This window comes from Onychomys torridus, chromosome 2, assembly GCF_903995425.1.
Source record: "Onychomys torridus chromosome 2, mOncTor1.1, whole genome shotgun sequence".
In the NCBI taxonomy this organism is placed as follows: Eukaryota; Metazoa; Chordata; class Mammalia; order Rodentia; family Cricetidae; genus Onychomys; species Onychomys torridus.
The window spans coordinates 26,181,780-26,194,153 of NC_050444.1; the positions used below are offsets into that span (position 1 = coordinate 26,181,780).

The 12,374-nt window shown below is 40.9% G+C and overlaps 1 protein-coding gene across 1 annotated transcript; it reads left to right on the forward strand.

Annotated features, from left to right (window-relative positions):
* Positions 1 to 6,376: 6,376 nt before the first annotated feature.
* Fabp12 (fatty acid binding protein 12) lies at positions 6,377 to 11,925 on the forward strand. The gene is made up of 4 exons (XM_036179616.1): positions 6,377 to 6,449; positions 8,097 to 8,269; positions 10,161 to 10,262; positions 11,859 to 11,925. Exons 1-4 carry the CDS (start codon positions 6,377 to 6,379, stop codon positions 11,907 to 11,909), a joined length of 399 nt encoding a protein of 132 aa, XP_036035509.1. The 3' UTR covers positions 11,910 to 11,925.
* The last annotated feature ends 449 nt before the right edge of the window (positions 11,926 to 12,374 follow it).

A 12,374-nucleotide genomic window follows, 5' to 3' on the forward strand; every position in this document is an offset into this window, starting at 1 on the left:
AATTTTGTATTAGCTTTCCCTAACTCTCTGTGAGTTTTACAAATCATTCTGAAGGTTTTCCTTTTACAGCATGGTTTTTATCTAAATCCATTAAAATTGCATTATCAACTGGAAGGTTTAATACCATTAAAGTGTCTAAAGCAGGAAGATTATGTAGATACCCAGGGCTGCTTCTGAAGGGAGCTTTATAAACTAGCAGCCTCTTTGGCTACGTGCGTTAGCCCCAGGGAAAAGCAGACAGCAGGGATTTTTGCCCTCTTTATTTCCTCGTCAATTATTTTTAAATTCTTGTCTCTTTCTGCCTTGCAGCACCAAAACTAACTTTAAAAAAAAATCCCACCCATATGTGACTGATAACTCTTTCAGGTACCTTTTACAAAATGCCAGACTTTAGCTCTTTATGACATTTCTGTTGTCCTTACCCATGGCATAAGTGTAAAAATCTCTCTGTCTCTGTCTCTGTCTCTCTTTCTTTCTCTCTCGGTTTTTTGTTTGCTTGTTTGTTTGTTTTTTGAGACAGGGTTTCTCTGTGTAGTTTTGTGCCTTTCCTGGAACTTCCTCTGTAGTCCAGGCTGGCCTTGAACTCACAGAGATCTGCCTGCCTCTGCCTCCCGAGTGCTGGGATTAAAGGCATGCACCACCACCACCCAGCTTTTTGTTTTGTTTTGTTTTTTTTGTTTTTTTGTTTTTTTTTTAAATCAGGGTCTCTCTATGTAACCCTGGATGTTCTGGGACTATGTAGACCAAGTCTGCCTCAAACTCACCTGTCTCTGTCTCCTGAGTACTGGGATTAAAGGTATGTGTCACCATGCCTGGCAGAAATGTTTTGATGAAAAATCTGTGGGTGAAATATGTGTGCTGTGATTCTTCTACCCTAAGTAAGGAAAACTTGCAAGGTCTTGAAAAGTAGCTCAAGCTGGCCTCAAATTCATGGCAATCCTCCTGTCTCAGCCTCTCATGTATAGTATTGTATTTTGTCACCACACATGGCTGAGAAATTTTTTTTTCAAGGAGCCAGATGATGAATCTGTTAGCTCTTCAAGTCAGTACTGTGTGTTGCAACTATGCTTTGCTATTGTAACACGAGAACATCTCCATGTCTCTATCTAATAAAGCCATTTGCATGTGTTGGCTAGATTTCCTGCATGGTTCAGTTTACCAGCATCTTCTTGAAAATACCTACTTAATCTGGGCTGACAATGCTCCTCGGGATTTTTTTTTTTTTTTTTTTTTTGGTTAAATGATAATTTAACAAAAACCCTGACACCAAGCATGAGAAGTTCCCTTTTCCCCCTTTTGAGTTATTTTTTAGGGTTGACTCCCCAAATGTTACAAGTTGCTTTTTCCCTTTGGTTTCCCCAGATATGAAAGGTAAGCCCCTATTTCTGAAGACACCATGTATATCAGACACAGGGCTCAGAGGCCCCTCAGCCAGAACGGACTTGAAAGCCTCCTCCATGAAGACTAGCTTTCATAGTACCAGAAGGCGCCACACAAGCTTCCAAAGGAGGGAGGCAACCACCAGCCCTTCCTAGCTATGATGCCTACAAATCACAACATGTAGCAGTAGTACATGCATACTTTGGTGCAGTAGTGCGATGCACACCTTGAGAGTAACCAACAGCTCTCTACTTGGACTTAAGATGTATTTGAACAGAAAAAAATCATGCCTGATACTGGAGACCTAGGCAACCACTCAGGACTAATGAAGTCGTGAAACTTGGAAGAGAACCTACAATTGCCACTTTACTAAACCAGCATCATCCCTAACTACACTCAACATTTGTCTTACACCTGCAGATAAGCGCTGTTTTCACCCCTCCTCAAGGAAACTTCTCTTTGCAACCATAGAAGGAAACCAAATGCGGTTCTGGAGTCCAGTCCCAACTGGTAAATATACAGCACAACCCCTACACCCGAGGCTCCAGGATCGCTGTCAAGAGGAGAAAAAAGATTACAAGAGCCAGACGACCAGGGAGGGGATTTGCTCTGAGGTTGTGTCTCACCAACATGGCTGCCTAAACATGACCTCAGTAAACACAACGTGACTAGACATGGTAACGTGGATGGAAGAAATCCCAGGAGACCCTAACCCTTCACAAAAAAACTACAGGCAACTCAGAAATGCTGAAGGGAGGAGAAACAGTCCTTCCCAGGGAAGAGCACACCAATTGGCCATCTGATACCAAGTGGTCAGTCCCGAGAACATACATACAGACTGAACTAGTTGCATTTATGCATTAAGGAAGATATATACACATATATATTTGTAACAACAATTAAAGAAGAAAGAGGAGGGGGTACATGAGAGGGTTTGGAGAGAGGAAAGGAAAGAGGGAAAAGATGTAATTATAATCCCCCCCAAATCATTTAAAGAAGAGCCATACATTTTTATTGACATGACAGTGAAAACTTAGAAATTTGATATAGAGTAAATAATAGTAATTTTCCAAACATTGCTCACTATTAATAGACCCTACAGGTATTATATAGGATCCCTGTCTTACTAAATAGACAACTATACTTGGTTGATAGACAACAATAGTTTTTTTTCTAAAGCTTTCTCTTTTTTTCTGGTAGTATTGATGTTATTTATTATGTCTAAAAATGCTTATGGTTTTGGAGCCTTACATCCTCTGGAATATAATAAACTGTTATTCTATTCTTAATTCCTTTTCATACATGCTTAAGAGAAAGAATCTAAATCAGACTATTTCTTGAATGAACTCATGTTTCAAAGGTAGTTTAAAAGTTAAAAATAACATGTAAGATTGTTTGATATTATGAATGCTGCAAACCAATAAAATACCTGTTCTATAGCTTCCTGTTGCATTGCTAGGCATTCATATGAAAGAATGGGGAGATTCAGCACAGTTTTAAATTTTTTCATAATGTTGGAAGCATTTTGTGTGTCTCTTTCAAGTCCTCCTGTGAAAGGAAAGACAGTGTGGGGATCTTCTCCCAGTAGGCTCTGAAGGGCTGATTGTGCCTTGTCCAGCTCTAAAGACTTCAAGTGGCTTAGCTGAATAACTCAAATTCAGTGTGCCAGAAGATGGAAATCTTGTATGCTGAGGTTTAATCTCCTTTGTGGTCAAGTTTTAAGATCTATTGCAGGTCATTACTGTCTCTATATCTTTCTATGGAAAGGGAGTGTGTGTGTGTGTGTGTGTGTGTGTGTGTGTGTGTGTGTGTCTGTCTGTCTGTCTGTATGTATGTATGTATGTATGTGTGTGTATAAAATCAGAGGAGTATGCTCCATGAGTCCAGCAACTACATCATTTATGGGGCAGTTAGGGCTGCACCAATGGGAGAGACCACAGAGTCACTAAGTTTCAGTTGTTCTTCTATGATTGCCATGGAGTTTGGCTCATTGATAACAAAGGGGATGAAGAGAATCTGAAGGCAAGTGGGCCAACTGGCAGCACTTTACTGCCAGGCTAAGACTATAACTACTGTAACAAGGGGCACATTCCTGCACCTCCCAACCTCACCCCTCTCCTACCCTGGCTATAATAGTAGATCAAATAATGTTGTATCTGGGAACTGGGACTGTGGCTCGATGGTAGCATGTCTGCCTATTGTATTTAAGGCTCCAAGCTTGATTCCCAGCAGAAGCAAAAATAAAAGTCTATTTAGTAATGGTGATGGGGACAAACGGCAGATGTTCATGCTACTCTGCAGCTGCTGAGGAACATAGGTAGCGGAGTGCAGCACGTACCTCATTTAACACACTGTGCTGGTGTGCCACACATGCATCCTGGAGGATGACTAAAGACACCTGCAAACTCAGATTACACCTATGCCATGCTGGCTCTGCTTGAGGGGTTTCTCCCTAGCACAAATTAGCACATCCTTACTGCATAGCTGCCAATAGTGACTGGTCGTCCTTCTCTATCCCAACCAGAAAATACTGGAAAAGATAACGGCAAACTGCATTTTCATGAAGCAGAGAGCATATGTGCACCTTAGTCCCAGGGCTGGATAAACCTCTGGTCTCTGTCATCGTTAGCCAGGTGAGACTGAACTATGTGGACAACTGATACACAACACCCTGTGGAGCAGAGGGATGAACAAGGAGAGACGAACATGCTGGAGGCATTGGTAAGACGTGCAATTCAGAGTACAAGGTTGACATTGGTGATGAGCTGGGTGTGGTGGCACATCCCCTTGACTCCCAGCCCTGGGGCAGCAGAGGGATTTCTGTGCATGTGAGGCCAGTCTGGTCTACATAGATATTTTCAGGCCACCCAGGGCCATATAGTGAGGCTTTGAATCAAACAGAAACAAAAGAATATGCTCAACAAAAGAAAACAAACAACAAAACATAATCCTGTGGCTTGAGAGATGGCTCAGTGTTTAAGACCGTACACTTCTCTTTTAGAGGACCTAGGTTTGGTTCCCAGCACCCACATCAGATTCCTCACAACCACCTGTAATTCATGCTCCAAATGGATCCAACACCTCTGGACCCTGAGGGCACCTGCTCTCATGTACACATAGCCGCATACAGATATACACATACAACTAAAAAATAAAATGTATTTCAAAATTATTCAGAGTCCCTCTATTCTTGTGGAGTCGAAGGGTCTAGCTTAGTCAAGGCCACTTACAGTCATCTCTCCAAAATACAAATTGCTGTATTTTGCCTCTTTTACTAACATTTCTGTAGAAACCCTTGGTTTGTGGTGGTGATGTAATCAAGGAATGGGCCCCAGTCTGTGTTGCAGATTAAACAGTCTTCTTGCTTTGAGTGGAGCAGCATGCACGAGGGAGATCTGCAGAAAGTTGGGGTGACAGTAAGAGCCTGAGGCATAAGATTGACAACCCCTCTGATGCTAGATCATTAGTAGCAAGAAAGAGGATGGCCCAGTGTGTGTATGGGAGCATTACAACATGAAATTCTGGTGTTGCTGGGCAATGGCACACCATCATCAACAGAAACACAGGTGCATTTTGATAGAGTTCCTGTGTTAGGTAGTTAAGTAGTGATGGAATTCTGAGCTAGAGGACTCCACAGGGAATGGAACTATGCATTATGAGCTGGTCTCTATAGATGCACAGTCGTTAACCCACGCAAGCCCAGCACAAGACTAAACGGTGTCTGAGAGCAAGTTTAGGAAGTCCAAAAGTCATAAGGTAACCTCATGAGCAAGCAGCCCTGACTCCTATGTCACATATCACAATACCAGAAGCCCCCTACCCTCAGATGGTACCAGAACAATATGGGAAGGGGTACAGCCAGTCAAAGTTGGGAGGTAAATCCTGAACATATGCTCTATTTGTTAGCCAGCTCAGTGTTGGGAGCAAGTTGCAATGGCCAATATTTTATTACTTTGAGAGTGGGAGGGGGCTTGAGAAGTAGTGAGGGGAAATTGTTTCCATGGACAGAGTGGTGTATGGGTCACCTAGTTCGTGTGGATGGGACAGGAATACACATATGGTAACGGGTAGACTACAGAGGCTGGTTGGGAATCTGGGAGGATGGGCTGGAGAATGGCAGACAAGCATGGCTGGTGGAGAATGGAATGTAGATGGTGGACTCGTATTAATGAACACCAGAGAGGACCCATCACTTGACTAACCGAGCAGACGAGGCAACCTTGCCACTGAAGGTCAGCTAGAGCTGGAACTTGATGTGCTGCCTCATGAAGAGAGGAGTCAGGTACTAGAGACAGAAGTTGTGCCTGAACTCGGTGTCAGGGTTCAGCCACTGGCACCTCTGAGTGCCTAAGTTATCAGCCACAGAGCAACATCATTCCAGCATCGTGTCTTGTTCAGGAGGGACAATAACATGTGTAGTAGCACGTTCAACAGAGGAATTTTAGTGCCTTCTACTGAGAACCGCCAGGTCATTTTTGCCTACAACTCATGACTACTACATGGGGTAGACATAAACTTACAATATTTATCCATTAATATATATAAATCATGATGTCAAGTTGCCTAACTCAGGAAAGAACCAAACCAAAATAGTATTGTCTCCTTACCACTATAGCTGGGATATTTAATTAATAGCATACACAAAGTCTCTTAGTCTTCTTAGGCATGTAACACTAGTCGCTCCATTTATGTTTGTTGATTAATTGTTAGGAAAACAGCTGAACTGGTTAATGATCTTCGCAGTTACTGTGGGTTTTGGAGAAGGGCAGTAGCCTCCTGTAAGTGCCGACTTAGCCATGTCTAATTCCCATCCTGGCATCTTGATGCTGTAGAGAACTTTTGATTTAGATGGTGTGAGGGAAAACCACAAATGTGGGAGTTCCTCACTTTTCCGTCTAGTTTTCTGTATTCAGAATTGTATTAAAAACAGGTTCCAAACCCATTTCAGGGAACACCAATGCATACATCCATATGAAGCAGTTTTCACTGAGATACGATGGTGGACCAGCTTCAAGGAACATGGAAATCTGTTTCTTGCGAAAATTTTGAAAACTATATGAAGGAACTGGGTGAGCCATGCTTATGTGCACATCATATCTAGTATGAAAGATACTTTGATGGTGTATGACTTGCTGCGTGTGAAATAAGAGCAGTCTTTCATTTTTTTTTTTAAGCTGAGGATGGAACCCAGGGCCTTGTGCTTGCTAGACAAGTGCTCTACCACTGAGCTAAATCCCCAACCCAGAAAACAATGTTGATTCACCACGTAGATGCAGTTATGTGCAAACTAGATTGAGATTAGTGGATCTCCATGGATCCACAGAAACACAATACATACACACGATATACTGAACAGAAAACTATTTTAGTAAGTAATTTGTGATAAAAAATATACTTTTAAGAAGTGACTGTCTTTATAAGCAATTGCTTTGATCTTTAGTGAACTTCGTCTTCTTGCTTCTGGTGGCTGCTGGCATTCCTTGGAATGTGAGCCCAACACTACTTCTGTTGCCATTTTCTCTCTGACTTTTTTTCTTCTGTGGTCTAGTACATCTTCCCTCTAAAAAATTATTATTAACTAATTAATATTATGTGTGTACCCGATTCATGTGTGTGGGGTACCTGAGCTATGGTGTGGTGTAGAGGTCAGAGGATATCTCTGTGGAATCTTGGTTCTTTCCTTCTACCTTGTGTGGGTGCTGATGTTGAATTTATGTCACGAGTCTTTTCTTCCCTCTGAGCCATCTCACCACCTTCCCGCTTTCTCTTAGGAGCGCACTGTGATCTCACTGAGGGTTCTCTCACCACCTGGGACAATCTCCATACAGTCCTCGGACTGCACACCTCCTCCATCCCCTCAGCATACAAGGAAATATCCATAGTTCTGGGAATTAGGATATAAATCATTTGGAAGCAATTCCAATATGATCTATGCTGTGATTATATGTCCACAGAAAACATGAGAACCACATTATAATATTTCCCCAAGTCACCTGCTTAAAAAAAAACTACCCTAGATATTGTTGCCCATGGAATTCTATTTCTATTGAAAGCGTTCCTACATGTATTGCCAAAAACTGTATGCACAAGGTTGTTAACTCTGAAGCAGCATTCGGAGCAACAAAAATATAAACTAATCGGTCTTCAATGGGGAACAAAAAAAAATAACCTTTTGTATATGCATCTCATCCATGATGATGCATAGTGTGTGTGTGTGTGTGTGTGTGTGTGTGTGTGTGTACTTACATTAAAATCTCTAAGACATAAATACAAAAGAAAGGAAAGGTGAATACCAATATATTTAATGCACTAATAATAGTTATGACCCTCTGTAGAATTTGGCTATACAACATCACAATGCAGATAATGCCATTGATTGCACATTTAATGGTAAATTTGCTACAATAAAATATGTAATACTGAGTTGGGTAAACTTTGGATCTGTTAAATTTTGGTTTGTAATGTTTTTATTTATTTGCAAAGTTTTTAATAAAATGTATAACCTTAAAAAGTGTAATAGAGAACAAACAACCCATGCACATGTACACATACACCACACACAAATAAGTAAATGCAATTAAAATAGGTATTTGAACTCATACCGTGTGAAGTCTGCTTACTGCAGAAACCTCCTCCTTAGGAAAGAATTGTACAAATAGAAGGAGTCCTTGACATCAACAACATATGTAACTATGTGTCCATTATCTTCCTTCTAGGAGTAGGAAGAGTGAACAGGAAGCTGGGCTGTCTGGCAAAACCCACTGTGACCATCACTGCAGATGGAGATGTAATCACCATCAAAACCAAAAGCATCTTCAAAAACAATGAGATTTCCTTCAAGCTGGGGGAGGAGTTTGAGGAAATCACACCAAGTGGCCGCAAAAACAAGGTGAGGCCTGCATCAGACCTTCATTTAATTAGAAATATTGTGTTAGGCAACAACAGCCAACACACATTTCAAGGATTTCTTAAACAAATTTTTGCCTAAACACTGAACCTGAAGATGTTGAAAGAAAATATACATTAAAATCTCTTCAGATTTTTCTATTTTATCCCTTGGCAGTGTGAGATATATTTTATTACTTGTTCTAGTTTTATTTCTGCCAATGACAGACAAGCACTCTGACAAAAAGCAACTTGAGAAGAAAGGATTTATTTGGCTCACAATTTCAAGTTATGGTCCATCATTTCAGGGAAGTCAAGGCAGGAACTTAAGCAGCTAGTCACATCACATCCACAGTCAAGAGCAGAGAGAAAACAAACATGTCCTTGCTTCTAACTTGTTCCCAGCTAGTTCTTTCTTATACTGTTCACCAGTTCCCTTCCTCAGCCCGAGGAATGGTGCCATGCGCATGGCTGGGTCTTCCGACATTTATTAGCTGTCAGGAATTGTCCCCCACAGACATACTCACAGGCCAAACTGATCAAGATGGTTCCTCATTAAGACTCTTCCCAGGTTGCTCTGTGAAGTTGCCCATTACGTTTCCCCCTGGGTGGAGGGGATGGAATCTTTGGTGAGCGCCTGAAAATGTGCAGTAGACAGTGATTCTGGTGCAATGCTCAGGGGACCACATTTGGAGAGTGGTCTACCTAAATCAGTGTTTAATCTCTCAGAAATAAAAGTTCTCCCTTTCATTTTGTAGGCTCCACACATGGAATTTTACAATGAGCACAACTTGTATTAGCTGACAGAGATGAGGTTATAATCCTATACCATGAATCTGAGGCTCTCAATGGCTAAAAAACAATGGAGAATTATTTCTCACTCAAAATCCATATGAAGTGTTGGGGTAGAGATGAGGAGGTGTGTGTGTGTGTGTGTGTGTGTGTGTGTGTGTGTGTGTGTATGTGTGTGTGTGTGTGTGTAAGGCTTTTAATCTCTCAGGGACCCAGGCCAAAGGAGGTTCACATACCTCATTCCTTGTAACTGCAAGGTAGTATGGTCTCCTCAGTCAACATGGACGAGAAAGAGATGCTACATTGTTCATTTGCACATTTGCATAGCCCGAAAGTGACAAAACTTTCATGTGCATCTCATGCCTCCAATTGAAACGTAGCATCTGTTTATAATATATATCTTACCTGTATTTTATTTTGGTGTGTTCTCAGTTTCCCCATACTAGATTGTACCATCTAAACAATGACATTTGTCATCTGCTTCACAGAGCCCAGTGTTTGGTGTATAGATCAACAAACCCTTTCTGTTTGAGTGAATGACCTCAGTAGAGGACTCTTACTTTCTACTAAGGTCAATATTCTGATAAAAGGAATTATTGTACCCTTTTGACATAGAGTTACTAAATAAACATGAGGCTTAGAATTCTGGGGTATGTAAATTGGAAGAATTTTGACCTGAGACAATTAATAAAGGCACCTGAGATATCTGTGATAAAATCTTTAAAAGAAACTAAGGAGAAAAGTGCAATTAGAACAAATGAATACCCTGAGAAACACTATGGTAAGACTTTCTCCTTTCAGCTTCATTGGGACTTTTTGAATGAGTTTCACGTTGTTGAAATTGATACTTATTTCTGATTGATAAAAATGAGACTTCTCTAGACTGTAAAAGATAAAGTTCTTCCTTAAGTCATTATTTTTATTCTTTTAAATCTTCCCCTTCCCCCGGAAGAATCGTCCAACAAAGTGCTGCTGGGAAGGTTTTGAAACAAAAAGTTTAATATCATCTCAAATCCACAGTGTCCCAACAAATGTGAATTTAGCCCCTTCTAAGAGACATCAGTGCTCAAATGTGTCAACCTGAATTCGGTTCTGTTTTACAGAATATAGTAATCTTAGATAACGACTCCTTGGTTCAAGTTCAGGACTGGGATGGCAAAGAAGCCATGATACGCAGAAGGCTGGTCAACGGGAAAATGGTGGTGGTGAGCAGTTTCTCGCTTTCTTTCCTTGGCTCCTACTACATCTACCAGAAAAGCACCCACGTAACCTGTCCTAAAGCAAGAAAATGAGTCTTGCTTCTCTTACAAGAGTTGAGCGAAAACATTTGCAGACAACCATGTCTTCACAAGAATTTGAAATGCGTATGGATTGAGGAGTTGAAACTCTAAAAGGAATTTAAAAATCATGTGTCCCTGGCTCTCCCCCTTAGACATGAGCAAAAGCAAGCACAGACTTGTGCAATGACGGCTCCAACAGCGAGGGAGGGTTGCTGTGGTGTTCTGCCTGGTGCTCTGCCCCAAGCAGGATTGATTTGTCACTGCTTAGAAGAAGAGTGTGGGTTTAAGTTAGGTGTGAAGGTCAGGTGCTGCTGTGCTTCCCAGTGTAAGGACAAGGAAACCTGACTCAGGGCAAGGGTGTATCTCCACAGCATCCCCACGTTGTTCTTGAATTAATCCTCACTCTAATCCTGTGAGCTAAGACTCACTGGTCCATCGAACAGAACAGAAAACACATCATTCATACACTGACCTACCTACTCACAGAAAGCTAGTGTGGAGGTGTTGGGATTAGAACTCAACTGGCTGAATGCCAATTAGCCTTTTTTTGAGCCCTTCTGCTTCTCTCAGCAAGGCATCACAGATACCTTTCCCACTTCTAGAGATGGGAGGGAATCCAGGCAAGGATTCTTATCCCAAACTCTACCAGGACCAATGGAAAAAGAAAAAGAAAACTGTCTCTGGCAATCTCTGGAATCTCTGGCATAATGTAACATAGTTCAAAGGAAAGACACAAGATCTGCATTGAGGAAAAGAAAAAGGTCTGTCCTCACTCCTAATACAGGACTTTTTTTTGGGGGGGGGTAACATCAAAAGGAGAGGATTAAGAATGAGTTTATTGCTGGATGGTGGTGGCCCATGCCTTTAATCTCAGCTCTTGGAAGGCATAGGCGGATAGAACTCTGTGAGTTCAAGACCAGCCTGATCCATAGAGTGAGTTTCAGAGCAACTAGGGCTACACAGAGAAACCCTGTCTTGAAGAAAGAAAGAATAACATTAGCCAATAGGCAAACAATGGTTCAATAGTAGCAATTAAGTTCGCTAAGAAGAACACTAGATTCAGAATCTAAGGTTTTATCTCTGTCAATCAGAACTTTGGACTAGTTATTTAATCTTCCTGTGACTCTCAATTCCTTAAGTGGTATCTCAGAAGGCTTTCCGAGAGAACTGAATTTGTCTGTTTTCTGAACACCGTGCAATGCTACATCCATGTAAGCTAGTGTTCTTCTTTAAACCTGGACGGGACATAAGATAGAAAAATGCTTTGATGTAGCACCTTAAAATACATAAATAAAAACTTCAGGATCCAAATTGTAGTCCCTTCTCTTTTCAAATCCCTAAATATATATTTGCATAGCCTATATATATAGACCCACTATGGATAACATGTATACCAGTAGTATCTATCTGTATCTCTTTTCAAACTTTCCAGAATTCTCATATGTGGATAGTACTTAGTTAATATTTCCTAGATATCATTTTATCAGCTTTACTGAAACATTTCTGTCTTCTGTCTTCCAGGAAAGTGCACTGAATAATGTCACCTGTACTCGTACGTACGAGAGAATATAAGAACATTCAATCTCAAGGTCTTGGTGTTCTCAAATTGTGACCCAAATTACTAATGTTATTTAAATAAGATTGCCAAGTAAAATCTTATGACTTCTAGCATAAATATCAACATGTGGCTCCCCTTTAAAATTTGGCTGTATGGTAGAGTTTAGCAACAGGGTCTGTGAGAGGGGATAGCCTCGTCTGCACAATGCACAGCCAGGGTTCAGAGAGGACTGCATGCAGATATTTTCCTCTGTCAATAAGTATAGCATATCTATGCTAATTAAATGTGATCTTGACAATATTGATAAATAACATTATCTTTGAATAAACAGCATAGAACATAGTGTTGCACTAGAGTTGAACATGGAAGACATATTTAGAATTAAGGAACAGTTCATCTGAATGCCCAACTGTATTACAAAGAACATTACAAGCATGGCCACTATGATGGAGGGCAGTCTACTCTACCTGTATTGGAAC